The sequence below is a fragment of the Vanellus vanellus genome, assembly GCF_965231255.1.
Source record: "Vanellus vanellus genome assembly, chromosome: 1".
NCBI lineage: Eukaryota > Metazoa > Chordata > Aves > Charadriiformes > Charadriidae > Vanellus > Vanellus vanellus.
The window spans coordinates 175,188,410-175,214,103 of record NC_138905.1 but is presented as its reverse complement, the minus strand read 5'-3'; the positions used below and the strand labels follow the sequence as shown (position 1 = coordinate 175,214,103).

The window sequence follows — 25,694 nt, the reverse complement described above, 5'->3', positions numbered from 1 at the left end:
TCACCAATGTCATTATTATTACCTATTTTACCTTTGAAGAATCATTCTGTTGAAAAGAATAATTACATCAATACATTTTGAATGCCTTTGTCAAAACAAATTTTTTGTAAGAAAAGGGTATAAGGAAGACCCGTAAATTTTGAAAATTTCATTAAAAAGCATTTTCTCTTGGATAAGAGTTCCTGCCCAGGAACAGATACTTCCCTTGTGATTAGCTTCTCAGAGGAACAGACTTAGGGACAATTCTTAACTTGCTTCTCTGCAAACCTCTGCTCTATCTTTTGATTGTATCTCTCTCCAAAAAATTTGCTTTTTCCCCACTCGAATCTATTCTGAAGCCTGACCCTTCAGGAGGGCACACTGATAAGAAGTAGGAGTAGAGTTTGGTTTTGATATCCTAATTAGCTAGATAATGAGTTGCATTTTCCCTATAAGGAGATGCTCTTTTGTTGAATCCTCATACTGTCAATTTCTAAGAGACGACGTAAGGCTGTTGATCCACGTTGATGGATAATGAGGAAGATCGATGTAGTTTCCACTCACGTTTGCAAAGGTCTGGTTGTCTTTCTGTCGTTGCTGTGGTAGAAGCTGGGTCAGAATGCTATTTATTCACAGATAGGAAAATCACCAAGGGAAGATTGGAAGATGTGAATGAAACGTTTCACAGAGATACGGAAGATTAATTTCGGAGAGCCAACACTCACACAAAGAACCCTGATTTAAAACTGCTCCATAGGGGTTATGAGTAATTTAGCACAGGAGAAAAACCTCACGTGTTGTGCATGTAAAATACCACACCACTACGTATTACAAAATGGCGTAGCTGTCCTCTGCTTTTTTGGTATCAGACAGAGCTGTAACTTCCTGGTAATTAACCAAAGCAGGGAAATGGAAAAATCAAGCATCACATTTTCCTAGATATTACCCGAAAAGAAGCAGCTGAGGGTACTTCCATATTTGGCATAAAGTGCATAGCCTGTTTTCTTGTGTCCTCCAATTTCAGTGGTGCTCAAGATGCACGTGGGAAGGTGTCCCCTTCAAATGCTTTTCTTTATCAAGGCAGAAATGTATGTCACTGTGACATTGAGAGGGTACCTTTTGTCTTCCAATTTTTGCAAAGGTGCTTGAAGGAAATTAATACAGCTCTGAACTTCACTAATTGCTCACGTGATAACATTTCTCAGCCACACTCTGCATCTCTGTATTGGCCAAGGACATGGAATACACAGCTAATGGCTGTCCTCCCCTTCCCTGCTTCCCCCACGCTCTGCAGACCATTGCCCTCACAAAATTATTGAGAATAATGTACGTATCACACTGGCTGGAGGAAAGTGCTTGAGCACTTGTTGACTTCCTGAAGTCCCATCCAACACAAATTATCCTATGATTCTTTAATATCATTCATGCTTGAACCACATGTATTTTCATAGCAGCTGGACTTCCTAGAACATGCAGTTCCAGCTAAACATATTGAATTGTATATGCAAACACACAGGTGAAACAAGCTCTGTTAACAGATATCATCAGATATAACTTCACAGATAACATTCCCTACAATTCACATGATATATGTAAATCTATGAATTTGTGTATTTGTGTTGTCCAACTACATACAGTATGTGAAACTGAGTTTGCAGAGAGACAGCACTCTCTTTAGAAGGAGTTGAGTTCTTCTGTCTTTGGGTGGAATAATGTACAGTTCAAGTTTTTGGCAACATTACTTGGTATCAGTTGAGTACAACGCTGATCCTGATAATTTCACCCTGAGCAGTGATTCAGAAATGGGAAAGGTTTCATCTAACAGCCATCCATTGACTATCAAAGTCAAACCTACGGAACTGCACACATTTTAAAGAGCATATAAGTCCCAAAAATGTGAAGAGTTTGCAACTCTTAGACAATAAACTCTGCCCTGGGACTAACCATACCCTTTTTCCTGCATCCTCTGAGCAAGACTGTGAAGCTGAAATGAGCATATTTGAGCCTCTAGTTCAGTTTAGATCACTACCTCCTTTTGTTGGTTTTTATGCAGGAGGCTAAACATTTCACTGAATTTAGTATTAAACATTCAAACAACTCAGTCATATCTAATTAGGCATTTTCTAAGCAATATTATACCATTTCACACAGCATAGACTGAAAGAAGAAATAATAAATGCTAACCACCACTTTTAGTCCAGAACAGGGATAAAATGTGTTCTTGCTTTGTTAAGCTTCTCAGAAAGAAGTTGAATATAGTAATATAATAGTTTACATCTATTTTTCGTGACCGAAAAGGTATAGTTTTCTCTTTATTACAGATCTTGGGTCGTGCTGGCAGTATTTCTGAGCCCTCTGCATTTCTAAATTGCAATGTGGGTTTACTCCCACTAGGTGTTACCCTTCCTCTATAGTTTGTGAAGGAAATCGTCCTCCTTGAATAAACCTGGACAACCCGCTGGTGCGCTACCCAAAATGTAAAATAAGGGCTCATTCTTTGTCCCACGGTGATGAAAACATCTTTCTAAACACCGACGCAACAAATGGACACCCAACCTCCTCCAAAAAAAACCCCAAACCAAAAAACAAACAAACAAAAACCATTAAAAAGGAAATACCCCCAAACCAGTGTAAACCTCTCCAAATATTAAAAGAAGAAAAGCTGTTGGATCCCATCAGATTAAGACAGTATGCACCCAACACGTAACTAGTTCTGGTAGGCAGCTTATAGCAAACACTGAAATATGACTGTCTTATCTGAAGGAGCTATTGGTCAGAAATGTCATGGTACTGCACAGTCAAAGAGATTCAACTACACTTTTATTGTCGTAAAGCCTAGTCTGTCCGTTAGACCTTATTGAATATTTAATGCCCTTTACAGGGTGTGTGAGCCTAACGAGGCATTCTGTGACAGCCTTGAATGTTACATGTACTAACATTTCACTGTCTCCCACACAAAACAAGAATGAAACACTGAGATTTTGACTCCGTTACGCAACCCTGTGACTGACACATAAGTAAAAATAGTTGATATATTTACCCATTTTAATACCCCCACATGAAGTCCAGTTCTCCTCACTGGAGGCAAACAGCAAAGTGAAAAGAGATAGGAAATGGGGAAGAAACTATTTGAATATTTTGTGAAAAGAGGAAAAAAATTGGTTAAAGGAAGAAGTTACAATAACCATAACCTTGCAGCCAGGCAAAGCACCCTCACTTGCACAAAGCAGTTGTGAGACACCCAGACAAGGTAATTCTTCCGAAGAGTGGTTGCTTCAAACCAGTTATTTCAGTGCTGGGCATGTTTTTAAGCCCAGAAAATGACAGCTTTCTCAGAGACAAACACTGCAAGCTGGGTCTTTGCCCAGGACTGTTGAACAAGCTGTATGAACAGCATCTTCCCATGAGAAGGCTCCTCCTTCTCTTTTTGAAGACGAGTCAGGGGTCAGCTTGCACATTGGCATACAGGACACCGCAGTGGGACGGATCGGTTTGTTCCCCTAAAGAAAGACTTGGGACAGTGGCCCAAGTAAGGTGCTTGTTATAGCTGTGTCCTCCCATCCCCTATAACGTGCATGGCTTTGGACATCATATGGTGCTGCACAGGAGTGTGGTGGGTCCTTCTTCTTTGGCCTCCCACCAGACGACAGGCAGGTGGAGGGAAAGCTCTGGAGAGCCTACGTCTGAAGGAGCAGCGTAACTTACTCCCCTGTGAAGCTTCCGAAAACATGAGCTGCAAGATACATTAAGCTCAGGTCTTACAAAGTCTGGTCTCAAATCCAACAAAGCTCAAGGCAAGTGAAAAGCTCAAGTCTAATGAATATATTAGCGCTATTTTTGGTAACTTACATTGATACTCACCTAATGCCAGAGAAATCAAGTTTAATTAACAGATGAATTAAACATCCCATTTTTTTATATAGGAGCATATAGGAACATACTCACCTGCTGGTTGGTACAAAATCTTCCACTTGCAAATTCTGCTATGAATAAGTGCCCGCACGAGTGTTATATGATCTCATCTTCTGGGTGCACAGTTTAATCACAGTGCTCTCGAGAGAGAGCCCACACTAGGGAAGCAGAGTTTAAAATACGAATATGTGGGAGGCTCTCGAGGTGGCTTCTTGCTAAGTATGGCCGGGAGCAGGGTGACGTGGTGGGAGATGCCATGTTAAGAGACTGAAAGGTAAAAGTAACTCCATGAAGCTGTCACCAGCAAACCACAAAGTGCAAATTTCGTGTGGTTTTAGGCTGGTGAATTGACCCCAAAATAGTATAAGGGAAGAAAACAAAGATTCCCTGTGTACTAGCAGATAAGTCACGTTATTTTCCCATTTTTTCTATAGCGACAAACCCCGCTTTTTAAATGGGTAGCAAATCAACTTAATTCAGGCTTATTTTATTTTTCCCTGATCTTCCAGAACTGTTTTCACCTCTCTCCTCCTCCCCTCAAAAAAAAAAAAAAAAAGAAGAAAGAGAGAAAAAAGCTGCATGTTACAAAATGTCAGCAAAACATCAGCTTAACCTACTTTGCCATTTTGCTCCCACAAATGAAAATACTTGGTGGTCAAAGTCCTGGCGGCTGGCTTTCCCACATGGAAAAAGTAATGTTCTGCAATTTTGCTACCCTGCTCTTAGTCTTGTTCAGATTAAACTCCTGTAACTTCCAAGCATCTGGTGCCCCAAGCCCACCCAATTGTCTTTCTTAGATGATCGTCATCTCCCTGTTGGCTCTCCCTCCACACATTGTGCTTCTTTATCTTCCCTTTTCAAAACTTCTATTTCTCAACTCCCTCTCTTCTTCCTCTTCCTCCATTTCTTCCTCTTTTTCTCTCGGGCAAACTTAGCTTGCTTCTTGAGAACTAACTTGCCTTTCCTTCCTCCCCCATTTCTCAATTTTCGAAAGACTTCTTACCCCCTGCCTCTGCATCTTACAATTTCTACTTCATGGACTGATGCATTAGGGAATTTGCAGCAAGGCAGCCCAGAGAGGGCTTCTTTCAGCCCTGCGAAAGGAAGGCATTGACGGTTGCCTTCATACTCCTCAGATCTTCCTGTCCTTTCAGCTGTTCTCTCGAGGAAGAAAGCACACTTGAACTCCCAGAGGAGAGCAATTGAGTGCATTGAGGCAGCATCTTTGCTGTTGCTTGCAAAGACACACAGAAATGTAGATGAAATTCAAGCAAAAGCCTGAAACATAATTCAAACGCTCTCTGCCAACGCATGTTAAATAGGTGCTTATGTTTCACGCAGATCCCGATGTACCTAATTAATCCAAATTAAATCTGAGCTGTAAGGGCACCCAATTACACACATATCCAGGCAGACACGAGGAGCCAGGCTCTCACGGTAAAGTGCCGTTTGACAGGAGGCTGGAGGGGACCCCACCTGCTCCGGTGTCCCCTCGCCAGCCGGGACCGAGCTCCGACGGCTGGGAACCCTCAGCAACGGCGCTCCCGGTGCCACCCGACGGGGCGCGCTGCGGCTCCCGCCGAGTGACACCCCTCCCCTCCCCCCGGGATGCGGATCGGCGGGAGGTTTTCTGGGGGTCCTTAAGGTCCTTAAAAACCTGCGCAGTGAGAGCATGTTGCAAGCCCCGAAACGGGAAGAGGACCCGGGGGAGGCGAGTGCGGGCTGCACCGCACCCTCGCGTTTTCCCCTGCGAAGGCGACAGCAGGGAGGGGGACACGGTTACCTCGTCGGGGGTCTGACCTGGCGAAGGGTTTGGACAATCTGAGAAAGATTAGCTGGGGCACAGCACGGCTCCTTCGGCGGGGCAGCAGCGTCCCGCCGCTTCCCCTCTCCTGCACCTCGGGAAGAACGGAGGGGGGGTTCTTGCCTGCGATAAGACGTTTCGGAGAAGCCGGGGAACGAACCGAAAGCCCGGAGGGGTGCCGGGGTGGGTGGGAGGCGGACAGGGATCCCCCGCAGCCCTCCCCTCCCCCCTGAGATTTTACCCCCCGCCGGCCGCACACCGCGGTGCCCGTCCCCGGCGAGGGGAGCGCGGCGGGCGGGGAGAAGGTCCCCGCCGCAGCCGGGGAAGGAGGACCGGGGCGGGGGGGTGGGGAGGGGGAGACGACGGGGGACCCTGCGTCAGTGCAGGGCCGTCCCCTTCCCCTCCCCGTGCGCTCGGCTCTGCCTCCCACCGGCCTCCCCCGCCTCCCGCGAGGTGCGGCCGCGCTACATAAACACGGCCCCGCCGCCGCCGCCGCCGCCGGGACTCTCCGCTCGCAGCTCGACGGAGGCGCTCGGCCGGCAGCGGGCAGCGGGGAGCGGCAGCGGAGAGCAGGAGCGGAGCGGCAGCTGCGGACAGACGGGGCGGGAGGCTCCGGCCGGCAGAGGCGGAGGGGTGCGCGTTCCCCCGCGGGCGGCGGCGGCGCCGCCGGAGCCCAGGCGGCCGGAGAAGGAGAAGGAGGAGGAGGAGGAAGGGCGGCGGCTCCCCGCCGGCGGCGGACTCCCTCCGGTATGGCCCTGGCGGACAGCGCCCGCGGGTTGCCCAACGGCGGCGGCGTCTCGCCGGCGGCGGGGAGCGGGGCGGCGGGGAGCGGGGCGGCGGCGGCGGCGGCGGCGGGCGGCTGGTCGTCCTTCCCGGAGATCGTGGAGCTGAACGTGGGCGGGCAGGTGTACGTGACACGGCGCTGCACCGTGGTCTCGGTGCGGGACTCGCTGCTCTGGCGCATGTTCTCGCAGCAGCAGCCCAGCGAGCTGCCCCGGGACAGCAAGGGCCGCTTCTTCCTCGACCGCGACGGCTTCCTTTTCCGCTACATCCTGGACTACCTGCGGGACCTGCAGCTGGTGCTGCCCGAGCACTTCCCCGAGCGCAGCCGCCTCCAGCGGGAGGCCGAGTACTTCCAGCTGCCCGACCTGGCTCGCCGCCTGGCGCAGGCTCGGGTCGCCGCCGCCGCCCGCCCCGCCGTCTTGCACCGAGACGGTTCGCTGTGCGCCGAGGAGCCGCCGCCTCCGCCGCTCCTCGGTTACCTGGAGGCCGAGGCACTGGAAGGAGGCGGTGGCGGAGCCGCCGCGTCTGCCCCGTCGCCCACTGCCAGCCGCAGCCCCTCGGGCGGGCCGCTGCTCACGCCCTCGCAGTCGCTGGACGGGGCAGCCGGGCGACGCTCGGGCTACATCACCATCGGCTACCGGGGCTCCTACACCATCGGGCGGGAGGCGCAGGCCGATGCCAAGTTCCGGCGGGTGGCCCGCATCACAGTCTGCGGCAAGACGGCCCTGGCCAAGGAGGTCTTTGGGGAGACGCTGAACGAGAGCCGCGACCCTGACCGCCCTCCCGAGCGCTACACTGCCCGCTACTACCTCAAGTTCAACTTCCTCGAGCAAGCCTTTGACCGGCTCTCCGAGGCCGGCTTCCGCATGGCCGCCTGCTCCTCCACCGGCACCTGCGCCTTTGCCCCCGAGCAGGGTGGCCCCGCCGATGACAAGATCTGGACCAGCTACACCGAGTATGTCTTCTGCCGGGACTGAGCATCCGCCTGGCACACAGCTTGGGGATAAGGTGGCGGCCCCTGCCCACCCTTGCACCCCACGGTCCCCTCCTGGCCCGGAGGAAGGAGGACGTGGAGGGGGGCCATGTCCCCTTGCGCTCTCCTCACCCTGGTGCCTGCCTCCACGCACAAGGCAGGTCAGCCCCCAGCGCAGCCCCTACCCCTCCTGCACGCACCTCCTGATGGCCCCGGGGACAGGAGGTCACCATGTTGTGCCTCGGCCGCCATGTCCCTGCTTGGCTGCCACATCCCTGCTCAGCCACCGCATCTCGGCTTGCACCGTCATCCCCCCTCCCACGCCTCCCAGTAGCTGTGTCGGTAGCGAGGAAGGAGAGAGATAGCGGGAGTAGACAAATACCTGCCTCAGAAAGACTGCGTGTGTGCCCAGCCCCTGCCCCTCTCCACGCACAGGAACCAAGGGATGGCCCTGTCAGGGTGGGGTGTTTTAAAACCCACCCATGTAGGGCCTGAGGATCTTTTCAGTTGCTTTTCAACAACTTCTGTTGAAGATGGCATGATAAATGGCTGTCTTTTCTCATCCCCATACTCTTCCCCAAGATTTCGCCTTGTTGGGCAGATCTGTAAGGGTCCATTTTATCCCCCCACTTCCTCAAAGCGATGCCTCTCGGTGAAGGACCGTCCAGTGGAAGTGATGCCTGACAGTGAGGGGTTGGCACTCCAGCTCATAGTTCATCTGTAGAGATGAGTAATTTTGCAGAAGGTGTGTGTGTGGCCCTTCATGACCAGTTGCATCCGTCTGCCCTTCTCTGCTCCCTATCTCTCTGAACACCCCTCTTCAAGCTGTTCAGCTGGACCAGGGCCTGCACAGCAGGCACGTAAGGCTGTTGAGAAAGGACAGGTTCGCTGGATAACCAACCCCTTGAACTATAAAGTGTCCTCAGAGACACATGTTTATTCCCTCGAGAGGTAAAGCAACGACGCTTTGAAAAATTAAAGTGCTTGTGAGTCAACTTTCATGGGTGGTGTGAAGTCCTTATAATTCTCTTGAAGTTACTGTCTATAATATGCATAGAAATCTCAGTGCATATTTTCTTAAACACCCTCAAAACGATGGGGGCAAGAAGAAGCCAGGCTTGCCAGAGCGAAGGTAGGGCCTGCTTTTTGGGAAGCTGAAATCACGTACGTAGAATTAATGCAGATGTACATTGTAAGTGTAATCAAGAACACCCTGCTTGTTACTTTAAGTTTTGTCATGTTAATGCTGTAAAACTTTGAAGCCAACCGAACTGATGCTGAAACCACTTTTTTAAGAACCAGTTTCTTAGTTTTCATGGCAGTACTACCAGAGCAGTGCCACTGCTGAGAGTTAAGTACCTCTTCCTAGACAAGCTTAGTGCTTCTTAGAAAGATTAAGCCCAGACTTTACAAAAACAAGAATGATGCCGACTTTCTTTGGGGGAAATTACCCCTTCTAAGCTGTATTTGGTTAGTGCTGTCTAAGTCTTTCTTTCCTAGAGGAGGTAGCTGTAGCTTGCTTTAGAACAGACGATCTGAGCAGCAGGTTTTACAGTAGGGAAGACTGAGCAGCTCTTTCTAATAAATTTGTGAAGATTGGGGTGCAAAAGCACTTTCCTTTAAAACCTGAACTTGATTTAAAAACCTGTATTGTCCATTTAGACCTTCATGGAAAACTATCCTAAATGTATCCGAAGTGTTGAAGAATTTAGCGGTACATATTAAAGGCTTGAAGTTATGTTTTGAAAACTCTTGAATAATAAATTGCTCTAACTCCAAATTTAGAAATACTACTAGCACTTGTATTCTAACCAAAGAAATTCACAGTAGGGTTTTATTTTTAAAACCTTAATTGCTTTGAAAACAGCTATAGCTACATACGTATTGAGTTGAGTTTCAGTGCTCAGCCTCTGTGTTCACCACTTGGTCTTTCATTAAGTGCATGCACAGCCATGTAAAACTGAAAATAATTTGCATCGCCATGGTTTTTTTTTTATATTACCTAGATTGTTTATCAATGTGATTAAATTGAAGATGCACATATGAAAGCGCTGGGTATTGTCCAGTTGTAGATAGTTGTATAATGGAGTATTTTTAAAAGGAGAGAAATGTATACCTGCCAGATCAGATAAGCAATAAGATAGAGTGAGAGGCCAATACACCTGAAGACAGAATGAAACCTGTTTGTCCTATGCCTTACTCTGAGATGATTTCTTTGTGCTTAACTTATTTATACCACAGGTGAAAGGACATTGATCACAGCTACTAGGTCTTTACAATGCCATTCTCGAGAATAATGACTGTCTTTTTCTAGTTTCTGTTAAGTAATTCTGAAATATGTTTTTTAAGATTTTGTATAAAATCAGTTTTCAGTAAAGTGTTCAAATTCGCTTTAGATAGCTTTCTTTTTTTAAGAAGCTGGTAGCTTACTATATCCATCATAGAAGCTATGAATAGGGGCAGTTTTAAATTGAACTTGTGATTTAGTGTACATATATATACAGTATATAAACATTTTACACGAATCATTTAGTTTTTTAATCATTTTAGTGCTACAGAATTTCATAATATATCTAGCTGAGCATTTACATATAACGCTATGTACATAGTACGGTAATGTTTTACTGGTTTCCTATACCTGTTTCTATGGAAAAACTGAATATGAATATCAGCTTGTAGAACTGAAATCAATTACATATTTGCTTGAATGTGAATCATAACTACACTTCCAGGTGGCTGAATGCATTTCTAAAACAAAGATTGCCTGTATTTTGATCAATGATTGCCTATCCATTTGCTGGCAGATGACCCAGAAATTCTCAGAATTTTAAGTAAAAATGGGTGTAATAAAAACATAAACTAATGAGTTTTTAATCTTTGTGTTCGTGCTAAAAACTCTAAGTCTTATTAGTATTAGGAAATGGGTCCCTTCATTAACTGGTAACTCATTACATTTAGGCTTAAAACGATGGTGCCATAAATGTAATAGTCATTTGATAGTTTGCCACAGAAGACGATATTTTTCTTAAACATTACTTGGTAATTTCAACAAAATTTTTAAAAGGTAAAATGCCCAAGGCAAAGTCACTGAGTTTTGCTGGTCTCTTCTACTGAGTGCTCAAAGAACGGATAAACACGATGACTCTGCTAACCTGTTGACATGCAGAAACACAAAAATCTAAAGGCACAATGCTGGAGCCTGTATACATTTTGTAGCAGCTGTTGTTCACAGTTCAGTACTCACAGATGAATGCAGTAACATTTACGAGCGCTATTTAAAAAACAAAGGCAGTCTTTCTTTATTTAGAAGTTAAGGCATAGGTCTTTTCAGTGATGCATATCATGAAGGGTGACTTTGCAGATGTTTGAAAGGATGTTTATATTTTTATACATGTAGATAATGAGCCGCTTATTCATTCTTACTTTCATGTGTATAGCATTGAAAATAAAGATCCTCCTAGGAAAACATTGCATACCAAATTAAATTCTTGTTCTTTAAATATTAACTCAGTTGTATGGTTTATGCTCTCCTTTTTACTCTTGGTAAAGATGTCGTTAGCTTTGCTCTCTCTTCCACAGTATCATATTCATAACTTCATCAAAGACTCCAAACTAATATGTAAAGCAGAAACATCGAACAAAGAATATTATATGCATAGGGATCTCTAGTGACACCCGTGGCAAGATAAACAGATACGTATAATGCATACTTTCCTTTTAAGTGTCACTGAGAATTTTTGTAGTACTGGTCAGTATAAATCAGTCTGCAGGAAACCATAGTGATTAAACAGCTTAATTTGAATAACACAGAATAATAGTTGAAACAAAATGTTGATTTTTTCTTTTTTTGTGAAGACAGAAAATTGCAACATTTGATATAGCGTTCATTTAATGAAAGAAGCATTAATACCTAAGGAAATCAATGGTCTGAGAGAAATGCATTTAGCAATTCTGTTAAGGAATGGAGAGGTGATCTTGTTAACTACCCTGTGATCTCTAGTGAACTGTTATAAAGCTGATGGTTTATAATAAATTGGTGAGTTTCATAGGAAATTAGTAATGAATTCCTAGAAAAATCCATGTGTGTGAAGCGCCTGTAACTTTCTTAAATACCATGGTTATAATGCAAAGGAACCAGCTGAAGGAAGGTTAATCAACCATTTTATGTGATGGCTTGATAGTATTTCAGGGCTTTGTTACCATGCACTAATATAAGGAAGGAAGTTGTTCCATGAGCAACAAACTTTGAGTCTGTCTTTCTGCAGGCTTAGGTCTCATTTCCTTTATATTATCACTTCAATTACTCCACTCACCCCCATCCCTTTTATTTCACTTCTGCTGGGCAAAAGACGGCGCATTCTTTGGCAGAGCCAGCTTCTGCTCTGACGAAGGTTATGGCTGAATTCTTCTACCTTTCTCCCTCAGGGAACTACAGATTGTTTTCCCCTTTCCTTTACCCAGCCAGCAGTATTCATGGAATTTGTAAGAACATAACATCTGTGAGTTTTTTCAATTGTGATTGTGTTTGAAATTACCCATCAGCTCAGAAGTTGTTAAGGGGGACAGATGTCCGTCCAAACAGACAATGCAAGTGCATGAGCCTTATTTCCTTAGGAAACAAGGCTAACAACAAATTACTGTAATTAATGCCTGGCACTGTCTATGTAAAACCTTTTGTCAAAGGAGGACACAGTAGTCCGAGTGTACCAAGGCCCTATAGACCGAGGAGGCAAGCGGTCACGCTTACTTTTGTGACACTGGCCGCTCAGCCAAATGAATGGGTGGACTAGAATGGCTTAAAAATATTTCCAGCCTCTAAATTTCTGCAGTGTTTCCAAGTGTCGCTCAAACAGCTTTGAGCCTTGTTACAACAACCCTTCTTGGCTGCCTGTCTTAAACCTGTCTGTTGGTACCTTTGCCGGAGAAAACTTCTGTTATGAATATGGAGTTTTTGGGACTCTTTCTGCCCTTTTCGCTGGTGGAAATGGATCAAAATGTGCAGGAAAATGTTTTCCAAAGGCTAGATCTGACTCTTCTTTTTTTTTTTTGTCATAGGAAATCTTCAGCATAGTTGTTAATGAAAAATTAGTGGAAATGCCGTATTTATTTAGAAAGTACTAGCATTTAGTTTTATGGAACTGAACGCTAGTTTTGTTTTTCATTAAAATGAGCTGCATGTTTTTCCCCTGGCAGTGAGCTGTAGTAGATGTAAGGCTCTGCTGCTAAACAAAACTTTATGTGTGATTGCTGAAGTATTAATACTGCCGTTGCAAGTAGTCTGTTGGAAATACACAGCACAACTGCTGAGACAGTCAAAACCACAGTCGGTCAAATGATCACATTTCTTCCCTGTTCCACTATCCACTGCGTTCAAACTGGAATAAAATTAAGCTCTATTATGCATTTCTTGCCCTAAAAGTTATTTAGCACATACTATGGAACATTTGATATTTCCGTCAAAGCTGTTAGCAACAGAGTCAGGGTTTTCAAGGAGATTTGTTTCCTTGTGAGGAAATAACAGCTGGGAAAAATCCTTGCACAAAGTGGGAGCAGCCTCCTGTAGTTTTGGGGAAATTTCTTGGGATCCCAAGAAATTTCTTGGGATCCCAAGAAATTAAGGATATTTTTCTGTCTAATCCAAATAATACATTCATAGAATCATAGAATGGTTTAGGTTGGAAAGGACCTTGAAGATCATCGAGTTCCATCTCCCCTGCCATAGACAGGGACACCTCTCACTAGACCAGGTTGCTCAAGGCCGTGTCCAGCCTGGCCTTGAACACCTCCAGGGATGGGGCCTCCACAACCTCTCTGGGCAACCTGTTCCAGTGCCTTACCACCCTTAAAGTGAAAAACTTCTTCCTAATGTTCATGTGTTACTCCTATCTTGGAAACCCCAACACCCCTCCCTCCCGATAAAATTATAGTTTTTGATGTCATTTGTTTGTTTTAGGTCTTATCTGATATCATCTGGGTGAAAGAAATTTTTTTCTTCCTTTCAAAAAAGCTCAGTGTTTAGCTGCTGGGAAATGACAATGTTAGCAGTAGACCTTGCTGCAGGAGGGGAACAGATGTGGGTTAACATTTTCTCGTCCTTTTTTATTCAACATAATATAGAAAGGAGGTTCACACAAAAATGTATAGGAATGAGCTGATGCGTCCTGTGATGTCAGTCTGCAGATGAGGCCCAGCTCCCTATAGCCTCTGACTGGGCTTTTGCAACTTAACAATTTTCTCAGACTAGAATTTAAGTTAAGTGTTAACTCACTGAAGTTCAGCTAGAGACGATGAGAACAGCATATCTAGACTGCAATAAAAGAACAGCTCCATTGATAAAGAGCACTTGATGTATTATAGTCTTTTGTAATTCTGTGGTAAAGTCACAACCTTGGTTAGTTTGTTGAGGAGGAGGCTGTGAAGTAAAAAGAAGTAAAATAAAGGAAAAGCCGCTTCCTCCAGTCCTCTCTTTGCGCACACATTCTTCGGGAGGACATGCAGTGCTGGTATGATGAGAATGACCTTTCTTTTTGTTTTCAGAGATAACTGCAATAACCCACAATGCTGCCACCTCAGTGGCAGTTTTGACCGTTTTTCTGGTCATGGCTGAACTTTGGGGTCACACCAACACTTAATAAACAGTCTTTTAGCAGAGCATATCATCATAACTATGTAGACTTCCATAGGTTTGGATGTAGTTTGGTTTTGACTCAGATTTTCCAAATAGCATAGTGACAAACTCTCCCCTCATAATACAGCAATGTCTGTGATTATTGGAAGCCTGAAGTTCCAAGTTTTTTCCTTTAAAAGGGCAGAGACTGTTCCAGGAATGTGAGTCCTTTTTTTTTTTCTTTTTGTAAAGATCCCAATTATGATTTTTTTTTTTCCTCCAAATCTATGGTCTTGTACAAACATTCCTAATTTTCTTCACCTTGTAAAATTCACTTCCATATCTCTTTATGGCTGACAGCTCAAGGCACGATTATTTCAGAAAGCTGCAAGGACCAGGAGGTCTTGTGATGACTCACAAGTGCTACATGGCAATCCCTTCCTGGCAGTCCCTCTTGCAGGCAGGACCAAGCTGGGTGGGCAGCTGGGTCCCAGGCCCCAGGATGACCTGCTGGTCCTTACTGCAGCAGCCCCTTCTGCCTTGCTTCCTTCCCGGCAATGATTGAGGTGGCTCGGTAGTCGCTGAGCCAGCACGGTCCCACTGCTGGTGCCTTGCCTGCAAAAAGGGACAACATTTGTATTCTGGTGAGTTCCGTGCAGCCTGAAAGCCACAAATTGGCACTTCTTCTCTGCTAGACTTCTGACCTACTTATTTCCAGGGTTTGCTTTCACGGTCTGTACGTTATCTGCTGTCTCAGGGTATGGTTGGAACATGGGAAAGATTTAGCTGTTTACAGTAGGCTGTCTAATAGCTTATCTGCTGTGGCGCTAAAGGGATGATAAAGACAACTCAGTTAGAAATAGTTTTACAGTTCCTTAAAATTTTGTGGTCTGAGTAAGCCATGAAAAAGTGCTGTATAAACTATGATAAAACTGGGTAAAGGCACCTTTTCTTTTATAGGTAAGAATGACGGTTTTATTAGTTTTGCTGGAGCACTAGCATGTTTATCCACTTGGACTTGTTTGTGTCATGTTAAAGGCTGGAGAGCACTCAGTTGCAGGTAGCTGGACCAGACAGTCATATTTCTTTGCAAAATATTAGAGGAAGAGTATATGTGTACCAATGCACTAGTGTTTCTGTTTCTAAAAAAAAAAGTTTATAGGCTGCTTGCAGATTATAAGATTGGGTGTTTTTCAGCATATTAGCTCCTAGGATTTGAGGATGGAAAGAAACGTCCAGGTCATCTAGTCTGCTGTTCTATGCAGCATACACTGCAGGACTCCCCCAAATACAGTCTTTAAATCAGGCAGTGAAATCTCTTAGACTGTTATCTAATTTCATGGATGATATTGCCAGTGAAAGAGCAGACATCACAGTGCTCAATGGATTCTTCCACTGTGAATGTCACCAGCTTTAGCTTCCAGTCAGAAGGGTCTGTAATGTCTTCTTCACCAACACCATGAGGCTGGAGAGAGGAAGGTATGGAGGTATGTACAGAAGCAGTTCATTTGATCTAAATCTGGGGATGAACTGTCCTGCCTTTTCCTTCGGTTCCCAGCCACCTGTCCCCTGTAACCCATTTTGTGTTGGCACTGCTTTTGTGACCATAGGGTGAACCAGTTCAGGGACCTGGTGCAGATGAAAACTTTAAACAAGCAAACAGAAAAAGGCAGGTTAGCTGTCAACCAGAGCAGCTTCCTGAACTGGCTCACAGCATAGTAAAGTTACTAGTGCCAGGAGAATTGCTCTGATGACTAAACAGAGTGAGCTCCTGTGGTATGTCAATATAAAGGCATGTTTTTTAGTCCTCTAGACATCTCGTGTCTCTTCCCTAAATCCTCTTCAATTTATCAACATCTTTTGAACTGCTGATTTCAGAGACTGTTCATTCCAGTAAGAGAATGCACAAACGCAAAGTAAAATTTCTCTCTCCTATCCTCTGTTTTTTCCATTCATCTGTCCAAGGTTTGCATTGGCAGTCCCGGAGATTTAAGTTCCATAAACCACCACTGGGAGCACCTGTTCTGTCCTCCAAATGCTGTCCCAATTATCAGTCAAAATGCATGGCAGTGTATAAAGTGTTTTCTTATTAAACATTATACCACTGTTCAATTTCTAACAACAAAAGAGCCTTAAAAATAAAGCAAATCTTATATGAGAGGATGTATGTTCCATATACAAATGTTGATGAACATTACTGTGTCACACAACTATTTGGTATAATTTCTTACTAGATATTACATTGAAGAGATAGTTTTCACACTGGATAAATAGATGTCTGAGGACTAATGTCAGGTTGGCAGGCCTAGAGTTCCCAAATTACCCATTTTTTTTAACTACTGTCTTCAAACACCAACAGTTTACCTTTTTTTCCAGTCCTTTGGGGCTTCCTCAGGGTTCCGAGAGTTTCTGAGAAGGCTGTGTTAGTAAAAGGCTTGTGAAGACACCGGATGTAAATTGGCCAGACCTGATTAAAAAAAATACTTGTTGCTCATCTTTTTTGGTTTAGTCTCAGAAGGGAAGATGTTCATTATTCTCAGCAGACCTGCAGAGCCAAATATTTATACTTTTCCTGAACTAACAAACCTCCAGCTTCCGTCTGGTAATGAATCAATACAATTTTTCACGTAGTTCCTAATAAAATTAAATGATTTAATTTTTAATCATGCTGACTACTACTTTCTTTGTGTTCTTTTTCCTTAACTTATTGAATTTATACAATGCAATTAGTACAGCAATTGGAATTTATAGCTTTTAATATATAAAGGTTGTGATAGCCTTCTCTTTCCCTATTAGAGTTTACATCTAAGGCATCTAATAGCAGCTATCTGGACTGCGTGCCGGGATGTAGTGAATAACTGTAACTCCTCTTGATCTCAATAAAAGGTGCTGTCACTTCAGGATGTACACGACAATTTCACAAAAAGAGTGTTCTCTCTTTTACATTCAGGATTTTACATTACACTTCTTTTTTCTCCTCAGCTTCATTGGGCTGAGACTTTGTAAAAGAACTTGCACCTCTCCCATTATATTATTTTTTTTCCCTTGCAATAAAGCAGCATTTACTCTGCGATTTTTAGAGAATGTTTTTATTATTTTGATAAGAAAATGTTCTTTTGCATGGCGATTTTGTATACAAAAGAAAGATTTAGAAAGGGATACTTTTTTTTTTTCAGTTTTGTGAAAGCTTTAGTCTTTTCCTCAGGATTTCTCCCCTTTATTTTTACTTTATGAGTTGAATGGTTTTGATTGTTATATTTTTAGAAGATTTTTTTCATCTGCTTGTTGGCTGCTCTCAATCAAACTTTTGAACTTAATAGAGTAATCTTGAGGCTTTGACTGGTCCAGCTAAAACCTGCAGCCTACATTGGCTTTATGGGATCAGGCAAATTCAAATGCATGCATAGGTGCATTCCTCTTTTGTTAAAATTCTCTTTCTCACCATTTCTTTCTAGTTTCTTTTGCTGCAATTCTCTCCAGCTGTAAAGACATTGATAGTTACACTAAAGGTTAGCTCTGGGTGGGGGCAGGCATGTTTTGTTAATGGCATTGCTGAAAAATACATTTCACAGACAGCTTTAGGTATGTAAAAACAGAGAGAGAAGTAAAACTGACAGTGCTACCGATTGGTTTAGGCGAAACCAAAGGGCCTACGAGATCAACTGCAGCCCAAAGTTTCTCTTAGCTGCCTTTCTGGAATGGAATAGAAAACTTCTCTCAGATATGGAAGCTGAGAGTACGGCCTCTCTTTGCCCGATCTGAGCAGAAATTTGGGTGAGCCCTTGCAGGTGAGTGCCCAGCCCAGGTTGCTAATGGCTGTCCGCAATCTTACCGATCCACTTGAAAGGGTTGGAAGGACAAGTTCAGCTGCTTTGTTTTGGTGAAAACTCTAACCGGGGTCACTGTCCATCTGTGCAGAGCACAGGTCCCACATGGTCACAAGATGCTTTCTAGCCCAACGCAGATGGGGCAAGTCTGGTGTTAGGGAAGTGCCTAGCAAATGGCTGAAGTGACGGAGTTCATCACAGTACACAGTACAGCACTGGAACGGATCCTGTCTCACCAGAGAGAGAACTGGCATGCATGTGCTCCTTTCTGCATGAGACCTGTATTACAATCATAGAATCATAGAATTGTCTAGTTTGGAAGAGACCCTCTGGGTCATCAATTCCAACCATCTACCCTACTCTACAGAGATCTCCCCTACACCATATCCCCCAACACCACTTCTAAACGTCTCTTAAACACATCCAGGGATGGTGACTCAACCACCTCCCTGGGCAGTCTATTCCAATGCCCGACCACTCTTTCTGTGAAAAATTCTTTCCTAATGTTCAGTCTAAATCTACCCTGTTGGAGCTTGAAGCCATTCCCTCTTGTTCTGTCATTAATTACCCGTGAGAAGAGACCAGCGCCAACCTCTCTACAGTGCTCTTTCAAATAGTTGTAGAGAGTGATGAGGTCTCCTCTCAGCTTCCTCCTCCTCCAACTAAACAGTCCCAGCTCCTTCAACCGCTCTTCATATGATTTGTTTGCTAGGCCCTTCACCAGCTTCCTTGCCCTCCTCTGCACTCGCTCCAGTACCTCGATATCTCTCTTGTATTGAGGTGCCCAAAACGACACAATACTTGAGGTGTGGCCTCACCAGTGCTGAGTACAGGGGCACAATCACCTCCCTACTTCTGCTGGCCACGCTATTTCTAATACAAGCCAGGATGCCGTTGGCTTTCTTGGCCACCTGGGCACACTGCCGGCTCATATTCAGCCGCTTGTCAATTAGAACCCCCAGGTCTCTTTCTGCCAGGCAGCTTTCCAGCCTCACTTCCCCAAGCCTGTAGCGCTGCATGGGGTTACCGTGGCCCAAGTGCAGGACTTGTCACTCGCCCTTGTTGAAACTCATACCATTGATGTTGGCCCAATGATCCAATCTATCTAAGTCTCTCTGTAGAGCTTCCCTATCCTCCTGGGAATCAACACTCCTGCTTAACTGGTGTCATCTGCCAACTTGGTGATGACACACCCTATGTCCTTATCGAGATCATCAATAAAGACGTTAAACAGAAATGGTCCCAACACTGAGCCCTGAGGCACACCACTTGTGACCGGCCGCCAGCTGGATTTAAATCCATTGAGCACCACTCTTTGGGACCTTCCAGTCAGCCAGTGCTTGATCCAGCGGATCGTATGCTCATCCAGGCCGTGCGAAGCCAGTTTTTCCATGAGAATTGTACGGGGGACAGTATCGAATGCTTTTTGAAAGTCCAGGTATACAATGTCAACAGCCTTTCCCTCGTCCAATATTCTGGTTATCTTGTCACAGAAGGAGATCAGGTTCGTCTGGCAGGACCTGCCTTCCATAAACCCATGCTGACTAGGCTTGATCCCCTGGTTGCCCATTATGTGGGTTTTGATGGCACTCAGGATGACCTGCTCCATGACCTTCCCTGGTATCGAGGTTAGACTGACAGGTCTATAGTTACCTGGATCGTGCTTTTTGCCTTTCTTATAGATGCGTGTTGCATTTGCCACCCTCCAGTCCATTGGGACCTCCCCAATTAGCCATGACTTCCTGTAAATGATGGAAAGTGGTTTGGCGAGCACGTCTGCCAACTCTTTCAACACTCTTGGGTGTAGCCCATCCGGTCCCATAGAGTTGTGTGCATCCAAGCGGCATAGCAGGTCACTGATCTCTTCCTCTTTAATCGTGATGCTCTCATTCTGCTTCCCCTCCCTGTCTCCTAGCTCTTGAGGCTGCGTGTGCAGGGAACAGCTAGTTCCACTGTTAAAGACTGACGCAAAGTAGGCATTGAGCACCTCAGCCTTTTCCTCATCCTTTGTAACTATGTTTCCCTCTGCATCCAATAAAGGAGGGACATTTTCCCTAATCCTCTTTTTGTTATTAACTAATATATAGAAACATTTTTTATTATCCTTAACAGCTGCAGCCAGGTTGAGCTCTAGCTGGGCTTTGGCTCTCCTTATTTTCTCCCGGCATAGCTTTGCTACATCTTTATAGTCTTCATGAGAGACTTGCCTCCTCTTCCAAAAGTCATAGACTCTCTTTTTTTTTTTTTTTGAGATCCAGCAAGAGATCCCTATTTAGCCAGGCTGGCCTCCTTCCCCGCCTACTTGTTTTTCGGCACATGGGAACAGCCTGCTCCTGTGCCTTTAAGACTTCTTTCTTGAAGTATGTCCATCCTTCCTGGACTCCTGAATCCATAAGGGCATCCTCCCAAGGGATTCTGTCTAGCAGTCTTCTGAACAGATTAAAATTTGCCCTCCGGAAGTCTAAGGTGGCAGTTTTGGTAACCCTTCTCCTTGTTTCTCCAAGGATTGAGAACTCAATCATCTCATGATCACTGTGCTCTAGACGGCCTCCAACCTTTACTTCCCCCACAAGTTCTTCCCTGTTCACAAGGAGCAGGTCTAGGAGGGCACTTTCCCTGGTCGGCTCACTTATCAGCTGCATGAGGAAGTTATCCTCCACACATTCCAGGAACCTCCTGGATTGTTCCCTGTCTGCCCTGTTGTATTCTCAGCGGATATAGGGGAGGTTAAAGTCCCCCACAAGTACAACGGCAAATGACTGTGATATTTCTCCCAGTTGCTTGTAGAAGGCTTCATCCACCTCACTGCTTTGGTTGGGAGGTCTATAGCACACTCCCACAGCGAGACCTTTATTTACCCTTATCCTAATCCAAACACTCTCGACCCTGTTATCACCATACTTAATTTCTGAGCTCTCATAGCATTCTCTGACATACACAGCTACTCCACCACCTCTCCTTTCCTGTCTATCCCTCCTGAAGAGTTTGTAGCCTTCAATTGTGGCATTCCAGTCACGTGAGGCATCCCAACACATTTCCGTGATAGCCACTATGTCATAGTTTTCCTGGTGCGTCATGGCTTCAAGCTCCCCCTGTTTGTTGTTCATACTGCGTGCATTGGTATAGATGCACTTCAGATGAGCTAATGGTTTGAACATCTTTTTGTGAGCACGGGCCCCATTTCCGACCAGGCCCCTCTCAGGTGTTTCTATATTTTCTAGGTGTCTATTGCTTCTCTGAAATGAATTGGCAGAGTAAGAGTCCATGCTAGTTCACCATCCCTCAGGAGGCACAACCTGTTACAATGTTAAGAACATCTCCTGAGTCACCGTTATGGATGGGGCAGGGGTGAGAAGGCTGAATGGACTTTCCTAAGGAGCACCTAAAATCTATGTTGATGTTGGCTTTGATAATGTGAGCAACTACTTCCCAGATATCCCTCCTCTCTGATCCATTGTAACTGAGTATGACCACCGAGAGGGCATTGTGGTCACCTTGGCTGGTCCATATGAAGCATTCCTGCTCCCACAGGTCGAAAACAGCCATAGACATGAGGGACCATGTTTCAACTCCCTTGCTGCCCCTGTCTTGCTGCCCCTTGCTGGAATAAGGGCATAGGAACGTTAGTTTTGTTAAACCCCTTCATTCAAAGCATCCTGTACTCTTTTTTCCCCCTGAGTAAGGGGACTCTTCCCCATCATTGCCAGCTGATAAACAATATATTTAATTCATCAGCAACTTTTTAGACGAAGTACATTTGAAGTGACTGTCCCCTTGTGACTTAGTAGTGTTTTCTATCTTTTCCAGGTGATAAAAAGAAAAAAAGATCTCATTTGCATAAATAGAAGCTCCCAGACATTCTATAAATTATTCTCTTCCTAAGAGAGTCTGTGGTATGGCAACATGAGCAAGAGGTTAGGGGCTTTGGCACTGCGTGTGAAGAAGGACGGAATAAACGCATAGCAATATAATGGAAATATGGAGCAGTGGCCTCCTGTGATGGGCAATAAAGTAGTGATTTTCCTTCCCAGATCAGGGGAAGGAGTAACATTGTGGGTTCTTTCCTTGTCAAGAGCTTTTCTTGGATGCAGGTTTCTCCTGAGGTTACCTATGAGGAAAGCCAAAGGTCCTGGGGGGAAGAAAAGGTCTCTACAAGTGCAACTTTTGCCTGTCCTTTTGGTCTTCTTGGACAGTGTAATAGCAGAGAGAGAGAGAGGTGAACCACAGAGGAGGAAGGAAAGGTGAGGTAAGGTGAGGTAAGGTGAGGTAAATTAAAGTGAGGTAAGGTGAGGTAAATTGAGGAAAAGGAAGGGAAGGGAAGGGAAGGGAAGGGAAGGGAAGGGAAGGGAAGGGAAGGGAAGGGAAGGGAAGGGAAGGGAAGGGAAGGGAAGGGAAGGGAAGGGAAGGGAAGGGAAGGGAAGGGAAGGGAAGGGAAGGGAAGGGAAGGGAAGGGAAGGGAAGGGAAGGGAAGGGAAGGGAAGGGAAGGGAAGGGAAGGGAAGGGAAGGGAAGGGAAGGGGAGCAGACTCATGCACATACTGAGACCGGCCAGATATAGATTTGACCCTTTATTTCTGTAAAGAAATAGTAAGAATTTTTAGGAGGAAGGACGTATGAAGAAGTGCTGAGAACTGCAGACAGTCTGTACCGTGTATTGCAGCAAAGGCCAGGGGCATAGGCACGTATATGTCGTTCCGTCCTGTTGGGCGGAACGTCCAGATGGGCGGTGCAATTTGTTTCCCGTCTTCTGCCTGGCACTTGTCGTTTCCCTTCTGAAAGGACCTCGACCCTAGTAGACATCGTGCAGGGTTCAAATAACTACGGTGGCTATTGCAGTATTTGGAGCTTTGTGAAAAGCTGGTTTCAAAACTCGCAGTGATCCAGCAAGGCCTCCTGCGAGGGGTGGGATAAGTGCGAGGGCAGTACAGGGCTGCTGCGGCTTAGTGGTTGTCCTGGTTGGTGGTAAAACAGAACCTTTTTTCTTTTCAGGAATTTGACTTTTCAGCTAAGCCTCTTCTGACTCACTGACTTCCTGAAAAGAATGGCATATTTGTCAGAGAGTGTCCACTTCTGGCAGGTAAGGTCTGATGTTTCTAGGGAATACCAAGGAATGGTACGCAGAGAGGCTCCTGCTCCTACTTCTTGCTATAGCAGCCAAGGTCGGCTCACTTTGGTATGCACAAAGTCGGAGGGTCGGTAGTGGAAGAGCATAGCAGGGTCACAGCTGCGCGGAGGAGCAGACAGGAAAGGTGAGCCAAAAGTGACCACCCGTGTATTCCATCGCATCGGCATCATGCTCGCTAGAAAGGCTGAGGGCTGAAAAGGGTCGGCCTCTTTCTTCAATGGCCGGTGTCCGAGGAGGACTCTGTCTCTCCATCTGCCTTTGATGCCGATCTGTGCGTTCCAGAATCAAGATCTCGTACCCAGTTTGCATGTGTTGCTGAGTCCGGTCTGGGACTTCCCCGGTGCCTGCTGGTGACGTAATTAGTACTACCCAAACGCCCAGAGTGGTGCCCGGGCGAAATCTGCTGAACGGAGCAGAAGGGCACGGTGCCTCTCTCCTGGGCTGCGCTGGGGTGGTGCTGGGGCTGCATCCAAGCACCAAAAAGACATCGGCACTTTGAAGGACAGGGTTGGAAAGCACTGATGAAACCATGGAGGCAGGAAGAGGCATGACATTGTGCCCCGTTCTTTGGGCAGTCCAATGAAGCAGGGGTGGTTCCTGGCGCAGGAGAGAGCGAGCCCTTACTGGCAGTGACTATGGTGTTGCTTTGGCCCCTTCTCAACAGTTCTCTCGGTGTGTTCTTTTTTCTCCCTCCTTCTTGGAAGGGGGGAGAGGTTAAAGAGGGCATGTGTCGTTGGGTTTATGTGCCAGCCCAGCCCAAACCACGACAGTGGTGCACGAGTGAAATCTGCTGGCATGAGTGAAATCAGAAGGGCATGGGCGCCTCTCTCCTCGCCTGCGCGGAGGTGGTGCTGGAGCTGCATGAGGCAGCCCCTCGCAGCACAGGCGTCAGAGCTCCTCCAGGGAATCCGAGCAGCAACAACAAGTGGGCACCTAGAAGGACAGAGTCAGAAAGCGCTGATGAAAGCACGGAGGCAGGAAGAGGCGTGACTTTGTCCCCCGTTCTTTGGGGGGGCAAGTAAGCAGTGTTGAAAGCTTTGAAAGCTGGACAGCAGAGCCTGCTACACCCCCAGGCTCCTCCTTCTCCTTGCCTGCTTGGATTTCCTCAGTTGCCCATGGCTGAGAGCTCTGCTTCCAGCTTTCTCCTCTTCTTGTGCGGTTGCCCACCGCTCCCCTCTTCGCGGGCTGGTTTTCGCTTTTGTCTTCCTTGCGAAGCGCCTGGCCACCTTTCCAGTCAAGAGTATGGTTAGACAGGCAAAGCTGGGATAAACTTGAAGCAATTCTGCTCTGAACCAAAGCTGGCTCATTTTACCTGCTCTCCTCAGATGAGCTCTTCAGGTGTTCAACTTGTGCAGCCGCTGCAGGCACCTGCAATGGGAATGTGGATGTTAAGAGGTGGCAAGGAGCTAGGTGCCCAGTTGCTCCCTTAGCTGTGAAGGGTAGATCCCTTGCGTGGGTGTGCTCGGCTCGGCGGAGCCGGTTCTGTTGGGATCCCCACACAAAGGGCCATGGCCAAGCTGCCTCAGCCTTACTGCGCACTGTGGCAGAGCTGCAGGCTGCTGGATGGCCTTGCTTGTCCCTGCGGCAGCAGTCCCGCCTTCTGAGGGGGGAAGCTTTTGTTGTCATGCTGTTTGGGGCCCTGACGTACCTCTGCTGGTTGTGCTTGTGCCCCCGGTGCTGGCGACTCCTCAGCCGATGGCCCGGCAAGCCCAGCCACCTCCTGCTCCTCAAAGAGTTCCCCCTGGTGCTCCACGAGGAACTCCACCAGCTGCGTCACCTGCACACAGCAAAGCCTTGGTTTCCACCTGGGTGGCTGACAAGGGGTCAGACAGCCTCTCCCCCTCCTAACCCTTGCTTCTGCGCAGAAAGCTGCAGCTCTTGGGTGGCTCTTTCTGGCAGCCCTTCCCATCTGCGCGCGTTTGCGGAAGAGAGGAGGCAGCCAGGGAGCTCTGAGCAGCAAAGCTCGGCTGGGCTCGGGAGGCTGTAGCCGGCTGGTAAAGAGAGCGTACCTTCCCCGTCACCTGCAGCAGCACGTCCGGGGGGAGAGCGTGCTCCTCGGGTGGGCTGAGCAGGTTGGGCCCCACGCAGATGGCCAGGTTGCGGGCAGTCATCCTGCTGGTGGCCGCGTTGCGGCTGATGTTTCCCAGCAGGGAGAGCAGGGGCTTGAGGAGCAGGAGGTTGGCTTCGGGCAACTTGCTGGCCACCCTGAGGCAACAGGAACACAGTGTTAGCAAAGGAGATGCTGTCAAGACTGGTAGCCCAGGCTGATCTCACCCAAGGCCAGGCGAGGCAAGGCCGCCTGGTCTACAGCAGAGGGACTGCCTCGGCTGAGGTACGGCCACCTCCCTCCTTCCCTGCCCTTCTGGCAAGCGTGCCTTTGTGGAGCAGCCCCCAAGGCCCGCCCAAAGTGCTCCAAGGAGAGAAATGCTTTTCTGCGCCACTTCCCCGCACAGCAGCCAGAGGTGGCTGGCGCAGAAGACAGCTTTCCCCAGCAGGCCGTGGCTTTGCAGGCAAGTGCCGGCCTGCGCCAGTCCCTGCGCGGCAGGCAGGCTGCTGGCCACACTTACTCTTTCAGTGCCGCCAGCTTCTCCTGCCCGCTGGTCTTCTGCAGGGCGCTCATCCACTCCTCAAAGAGCCCTGCCTGCAGGAGCTTGGAGGGGATCTTGCGGAGGAAGTCCTGCAATG

At 46.6% G+C, this 25,694-nt stretch overlaps 1 protein-coding gene across 1 annotated transcript; it reads left to right on the top strand.

Moving 5' to 3' along the window:
* Window positions 1-6,444: 6,444 nt before the first annotated feature.
* On the top strand, window positions 6,445-7,455 carry LOC309686746 (BTB/POZ domain-containing protein KCTD12-like; the record flags this gene model as incomplete). Its single annotated transcript, XM_082499494.1, has 1 exon — window positions 6,445-7,455. One exon carries the CDS (start codon window positions 6,445-6,447, stop codon window positions 7,453-7,455), a length of 1,011 nt encoding a protein of 336 aa, XP_082355620.1.
* Window positions 7,456-25,694: the final 18,239 nt, after the last annotated feature.